Source organism: Choloepus didactylus, chromosome 6 (assembly GCF_015220235.1).
Source record: "Choloepus didactylus isolate mChoDid1 chromosome 6, mChoDid1.pri, whole genome shotgun sequence".
Taxonomy (NCBI): Eukaryota; Metazoa; Chordata; class Mammalia; order Pilosa; family Megalonychidae; genus Choloepus; species Choloepus didactylus.
Genome location: NC_051312.1, coordinates 25773568 through 25781342, shown reverse-complemented (window position 1 = coordinate 25781342; position 7775 = coordinate 25773568). Strand labels below are relative to the sequence as shown.

The window sequence follows — 7775 nt, the reverse complement described above, 5'->3', positions numbered from 1 at the left end:
TAATGCCTATACTATATTACTTTGCACATTGGTAGAAATATAGAGCACTTTGTGAAAATTATAACATCCAGGTGTTTTAATATTTTCCATTTTTACTACTGATTTTAATTAAGCCTTTTGACATAAATCAATTTACAAATCAGAAATGGATTTTTTGTCTCAAAAACTGTGGTCATAATAGATGATAAAAATAGTTGCTTCTCACCTTCTCATATTTTCCTGTTTTAGGAATTGTGATGATATTTGACCTTAGTCTAAGAATTGTTTCAAAGTTACACTTCCACTTATCATAATCTTTTTCTTCTCCTTTCCTTAAGGGAATTATGATAGGCCTCTATAGTAATAGGCAGATTCTGATGAATGTACAAGATCTACTGGACATTAGAAGCTACCAGCTTTCAGGAGATGTTTCGGTTTGATATGTTGTTTCTTGATTCTTTCCTTTCCTCCCTGGTTAATGTTCCTAAGTCATGTACCAGATACACCACACTGAATTCTTGTGTTGTATTGCTTGTCACTGTAATATATTGTTCTTTCAAGAAGTCTTTCTGATTATATGTGACACTTAAGTGATATTTAGGCTATGAATGCATGGAAAATATGGCATAGCATGTACTGTACATATCTTCTTCATGCTTCCCATATCTATTCTACAGCTCATCCTCTTGTGATTTTCTCTCACCCCTTTGGAATGGGACTCCATTTTCATCAGTGATGCCACCTTTGACCATAACTCCTCATTTCATACTGTTTGGCATGAACCAGTATCTTTTTAATTGCAAGAATGAAGAAATACTTCTTCCTTCCATTAACCTCTCATTTCTTCCCTCTATATTTTTTACAAGACTACTCTTTTGCATTTACATGGGAAAAAGAGTGTCTATACATTTAAAGATATAGTGATTTGGTAGTGTTTCATCTTAATTCCTCTAGGAATTTTCTTTTCCATGTTTTTTAATGTAATACCATCTTAAAAGTGAGAAACAAATGTAGGAAGTAGAAAAAAAACCAATTCCCCTGATTCAAAGCAGAGAGGAGGTATAAACCAGATAGGATTGGGGAATATTTGCTGTTCCAGTTTGCTAATGATGCTGGAATGCAAAATACCAGAAATGGATTGGCTTTTATAAAGGGGGCTTATTTGGTTACACAGTTACAGTCTCAAGGCCATAAAGTGTCCAAGGTAAGGTATCAACAATCAGGTACCTTCACTGGAGAAAGGACATTGATTTCCAGAAAACCTCTGTTAGCTGGGAAGGCATGTGGCTGGTGTCTGTTTGCTCCCAGGTTGCATTTCAAAACGGCATTCTTCAAAATGTCAGCAAAAGTCTGCTTTCAATGGCTGTCTTCAAAATGTATCTCAGCTGCAGCTGCTCAGTATCTGGGTCTATGTGGTTCTTTTTAAAGTACTCCACTGACCCAATGAAGACCCACCTTAAATGGGTGGGGCAACACCTCCATAGAAATAATCCAATGAAAGTTCTCACCCAGAGGTGATTGAGTCACATCTCCATAGAAACACTGAACCAATAGGCCAACCTAATTAACACTAATACATCTGTCCCCACAAGCTTGCATCAAAGAACATGGCATTTTGGGGGGACATAATACATCTAGACAGCCCATCTGCTCTTGTTTTTTAATATAAACTTTTGAAGATTAAGAAAGTAACTCAGAGATCTCTTTCCCTACATAGTTGCAATCTTGTCACTGTTAGTTTGTACAACAGAAAATTTAAAAACATGTAGACTTGATACAACTTTATTATTAAACTCTGAGTATTTTGACATTTTCTCTCTACTTCAGTGTTCAAATGAAGTCAAGTGTTTTCTGGGATATTTTTCACAGTATCAGATATATGGCTGGTCTAAAGGCTCAAACTTTTGTCAGTAAATTAATTTCAATAAATGATAACCATCATTCTCCTTCATTGGAAATGCGCAACTTGTTTAACATGTACACATATAAATTACTACCTTAACTTATTACCACATTTAGTTGAACCAATAATGTTTACATTGAAACATAATTAGTTTATTTAACTTACTTGACTTGAAAATTCAACTAAAAAGCTGTCATCAGCGTATAATAGGTCTGGCTGAATCTAACATATTTATTTTGTCTTATTTGGTGACACACAAATTAATAGTCTTCTAAGCACTGCTTTTTAAATCCAATGATTACCATTGAGGACCATCTTAATTGCTGACATTAATTTGCTTGATGGGACAAATATTCTTCTTTAACATGTGGTCACACATTCCATGTTTCAATAGAAGATCTAACAAGGAAATAATTCATCAGGAGCCAAAGTAGACTCCATATATTAAAAGAGTATAAAAAACTTATTGGTTATATATTTTATAATATTCTGTGGAATTAAAATTTTATCTGTGCCAAATGTACATTAGGATGAAAATTTAATAAAACAAATTAGAAAATGATGATGAAAGTGAAGCTGAAATAAGATGATATATACTAACTCAAAATCTCAACTAACACCAAGATACCTTTTTCCTACTTTTTCATTCTCTAACTAAGGGGAAGAACAGATTGACATAAAAACTGCACTAAATATGTCAATATTAAGGCAGACCCAAAGATAATCACAATTTTCCATGTCTCTGAGTCAAATTTTGTGTTGAATAATTACATTTCTTTTCTGATATAAATATTATGAGTAAAGTTTTGGTGTCTATACTTGAAGAAGCTTTGAGCACTGGAACCCACTTATAATTAATGTGACTATTTCCATAGAATGCTAATTTGATTTGTCATTTATTTCTTCATGTCTAGTCATTGATATTTGTCAAGATTTATTACTTAAATTCAATATCATGATTACCTTTGGACCTTATTAAATACATGATTCATTAACATTTATCTAGTGATTCTAATTTTAGATCTCAGATACAGCTTGGTCACCTGTTTATAATCAAAATTGTAAAATAGATTTTGAAGTACACTCACTGATCAAGAAATATCCAAATACAGAAAAAATAGTTAATAATATTTTTTAAAAATTAAAAATAAGTTAAATACAGAAAAAAAGTTATTTTCATCACCTGAAGAACATTCCTGAATACAGTCCATTAAATGTCTAAGAACACAATAATCCAACATATTTATTATACATACAAATTAAGACTGATACTAACAGGGAGAAATGAACATCATTTCAAAATCTAGATTTATTAATCATGCAATATCCAACATGAAAGCATGTAAAATGATGGTACCCTGTGTCTTTCATACAAATGCACAAATTCCATTGATTGGAATGAAGTAGTTTCTATCTTATGTTTCTTAGAAATCAGAATATAAATTTTGTAGGATAAACTTTTCCACTCAAAAATATTGAGAAGTTTAGGGAGTTTTATTTTAAATATATGTATTGGTCCAATTTGTCTAACTTAGCTGAAAAAAAGGATTTTAGCAATCTGCTATTGCAGTTATTTGAAATGTAGTACTCTACTATACCCATCCATACATAGACACAAGGTAAGAAGGAAGCCAAAGAATAAGATTGGTTTACTTTGCTCATCCACATTTTGTTGCTCTATTCAAATGTATTTGATTTTTTAAATTATGTCTCCCTTGACTCCTAGAAATATTTATTCCAAAACTGGCTACCTGCTTACTCCTGGGCAAAGAAAGTGACTACTCTGTTTGTTTGTTAACCTCACTACTCCAAGAATTTCAGCTTATTTTTCATTTGATTTTTTTAAAAGCATAGCTCCCTTTAATTCCCAGGCTCACTTGCAACTCTGTAAGTTGGCTCCTTAACTTTGACATTTGGTGACATAATGGGAACCTACTTCAACCATCTCTTCATTTACTTGTAGAGTTCTAAAATGACATTGATTTAAAGGAAGAACATGGATTTTTCAAGAGTCTCTTTAAGGCAACCTTCACATCCTTATTCCGCAGGCTATAGATTAGGGGATTCAGCATGGGTATCACCAGAGTATAAAACACTGAAGCCATTTTATCAGTACCTAATGAATGGTTAGTTTGTGGTTGCAAATACATGAATAGCAGTGTCCCATAGAAAACTGTGACTGCCATCATATGTGAAGCACAGGTAGAAAAGGCTTTTTTCCTTCCTTCTGATGAATCTATCCTTAGAATGGACAAGACAATGTTGAGATAGGATACTAAAACTATAGTAATGGAGAAAAACAAATTTGTAGCTGCAGAAATGAAGACCACTGTTTCTGGGAAGTAAGTATCAGAGCAGGATAAGGCTAAAAGAGGAACATTATCACAGTAAAAATGATTGATTACATTGGAAGAACAATAAGACACAGAGAATACACAAGATGAAACCACAATAGCTGTAGAAAAGCTATAGATGTACGTGAGAGATACTAGCAGAAGGCAGATCCGTCGAGATACCACCACCATGTAGAGCAGGGGATTACAAATGGCCACATAGCGGTCATAGGCCATTGCAGCTAGCATGAAAATCTCAGCCACAATGAAAAATAGGAAACCACCAAGTTGGGTGGCACATTCATAGTAGGAGGTGGTTTTCTTCTTTAACAAGGAATTAATCAGCATCTTAGGGGCAATTATGGTAGAATTACCAAGATTGATGATAGCCAAATGTCGGAGGAAAAAATACATGGGAGTTTGAAATCGAGCGTCAACACTGGTGAGGGTGATGATGCCCAGGTTCCCTGCCACTGTCAGCCCATAGATCACCAGGAAGACCAGGAAGAGGGGAATCTGGAGCTCTGGACACTCTGAGACACCTATGAGAATAAACTCAGTCACCCGGGTGAAGTTTACAGGAGCCATGTAAGAGTTTGGAAAATCATCTGTTTGGACAAGAAAAGAAGTGGTTGCTAACTTAATGGAATTATTTTCTAGGGCTGCATTTAGATGACAGGGAAAACTGCTTCAGTGAATTATCCTTATTATGCAGTAAACTAACATTTATTAAACTCAAACCTCTAATTTGATAAATACTGCAATCATTTGGGAGAGAGAAAAGCAAATTTTGGATATGATCCAGCATAATGCATCATTTGGGGAATGTTTATTTCCTTACAATCTTATAAAAGTATGACTATGCTATTACTTTGCAAACATTAAAGCAACATTCAGTATCTTATGTCTCTTGCACTGAGCAGAAAAGACTTCAGGAATCAAATGTGGCTTCTTATAATTTCTTGCTGTAACTCAATAGTAGATATTCTACCTGCAGCCATGCTTCATTCACTTTATTCTACCTTGCTATAATTTAAAATTATAATTTTTAATTATATTATATTATATATATTATATTAATTGTATTATATATATTTTATGTTATATTATAATTAAATTATATTATAAAATTAAAAATTATAATTTATAATAATGTATAATCTATCATACATATGTTCACTTTTTTCTTATTTTCCTTTTTAGTTATACAGTCAAGAATACATGGAGATATATTATCATATCTATTGCTCTGATTACTTATTTTTCAGCTTTTTAAAACTGACATCTGTAGAATGTTATCATTTTGGTAACTTTCACACTATGATTTACTCTATACAACTTCCTTTTCCTTCTTGTCATGATATTCTCTCTTACTGGAATTCCTTATATTATTTCCATTGTGTTTTATTTTTAAACACTTTTTATTATAGAATTTCATATTGCTATTTTTTAAATTTATAAAACATATCTGGCCTCAATTTTTAGTATTTCAAATGTTTAAAAATAAGATTTTTGATGTTTTAACAATAGTAAACATCCTTACTTTATAGTGTTTCAATGATAGTTTTATTATATATATTTGCTAAATAATCAGTATGCTATTGTAATATGCCCAAATACTTTCCTGTAGTTGTTTATTTTAAAGTTGGTAACCTGAATCTAAATCAATTAGAGTCCCTTCCCAGCACAGTTTATAGATCCAGTGGTTCCAAAGAAGTACTGTCATTGTGTCTTATTTATAAATTTGGAGCTAAGTTCCAAACAGTCAGGACTATATCATCATAAATGCCTAGAAGTGAAAAGTCCAGAGTTGTTTCCATTTTCTTTCCTTCTAGAAATAATCAGAATAGAAAGAAAAATAGAAAATGATTCTGCAATAGGTAAAACAATGAAATGACAACATACAAAGAATCAGAGAAGTTAGACCAAAATGACTCCTTAATCTGTTGAGTATCTAATATGAATTTGTTTTTGACAACAAACATCATTCTTCCTCTTGACTTCTTTGAATAATATTCTTTATTTATTTACCAAATATTTATTAGTTCCTACTCTATGCCAGGCAATGTGCAAGCTTCAGATAAATCATTTTTCCCTCACCTCATAGATCCTCCATTCCCCAGATGGGTGACAGACAAAAGTCTGTTAAAAAAAACAAACAAACATGTAAACAAGATAATTGCATATTTTGATAAGTTCAATAAATGAATTAAAAAAATAAACACTGCTACAACCTGAAAAAAATGATTTTATGTAAAATATTAAGGGATAACTTTTCTGAGAGGGTAACAGTTGAAATACAACCTGAAAGTTGAGAAGGAACCAACTATGTAATAAATCTGAGAAAGAATATTCTGGGATTCCAGGCAGGGGAGCATTTCCTGAAAATACTCTAGGGTAGAAAACAGCTTAGATTTTTTGTTTTAAGGGGAGAAATATTGGACACCTGTGAGACTGGGTTGTGTGGGAACTTGAAAATTATTAGAGACAGATAATGTAGGCCAAAATAAATTTTTGTATGTTATTCAAAGTGAATTGTAAGATATTGAGAAGTTTTAAATTAGGTGAATTTAAGTTTTGAAAGTATTTCTCTAGCTCTTTTGAAGGTGATGAATTGTGGAATGAAAAGGAGTAGAGGTACAGCATGAGTGAAAATAAAGAAATGAATAGAAAAGCTGTGGCAGGATTCCTGGTGAAAAATTATGTTTGCTTGTGTCAACATGAAGGAGCTAAAGATAGAGAGAAGGGACATTTGACAAACATTTGGCAACATAAACAAGATGACCTACTAAACAAAATTAATATAATGAATTATATGAGATATATGTGACAGAATGATACACAGTGAATCACCCACTCCTGTTTGCCTTTTGCAAATGGGTGAAAGGTCATAACAATTTTTGAATATTAGAAGAAAAGGTGGAAATAGTGTGGCAGATTGAATTGTGTATCCAAGTTTGAACATGTTCTTGGTCTTAGTCCTCATTGTGGTGGTTGTGGACCCACTGTAAATACGATCTCTTGAAGATGTTACTACAGTTACAGTGTGGCCCAGTTGAATCAGGTTGGTCTTTAATCCAGATTACTAGAGTCCTTTGTAAGCAGAATAAAATTCAGACACGAGTGAAAGCCAAGGGTGAAGAAGACAGAAGTCATTGGAACTGGAGAAGAAATAAGACATTGCCATGTGACAGAAAATCCAGGGACTGAGGATCACCAGAAGCCAGCCCCAGAACATCAGTCTTTGAGGAGAAATCATGCCTTACTGATGACTCAATTTTGCACCTCTCTTAGCCTCAAATCTGAGTGCTAATAAATTCCCATTTCTAAGCCAACCTATTGTATGGTATTTGTTTTATCCATCAAGAAACTAACACAGGTGGGATTGAACAAAATGAGATTTTGAACATGCCAAGTTTTAGGTGCTTATGAGGCATTTAAGTAATCATTTAGACAAGCTAATATTTAGGTCTGGAGCACAATTATGTGGTTAGAATGTGGATACCTGAGATACATCAACCTAGATGATGATGCATTTATTTTAACTATATTGAATTTTG

The 7775-nt window shown here is 32.9% G+C and overlaps 1 protein-coding gene across 1 annotated transcript; it reads right to left on the bottom strand.

Annotated features, from left to right (window-relative positions):
* Positions 1-3849: 3849 nt before the first annotated feature.
* Positions 3850-4803, bottom strand: LOC119536769 (olfactory receptor 8J3). Its single transcript, XM_037839531.1, has one exon. It carries the CDS (start codon positions 4801-4803, stop codon positions 3850-3852), a length of 954 nt encoding a protein of 317 aa, XP_037695459.1.
* Positions 4804-7775: the final 2972 nt, after the last annotated feature.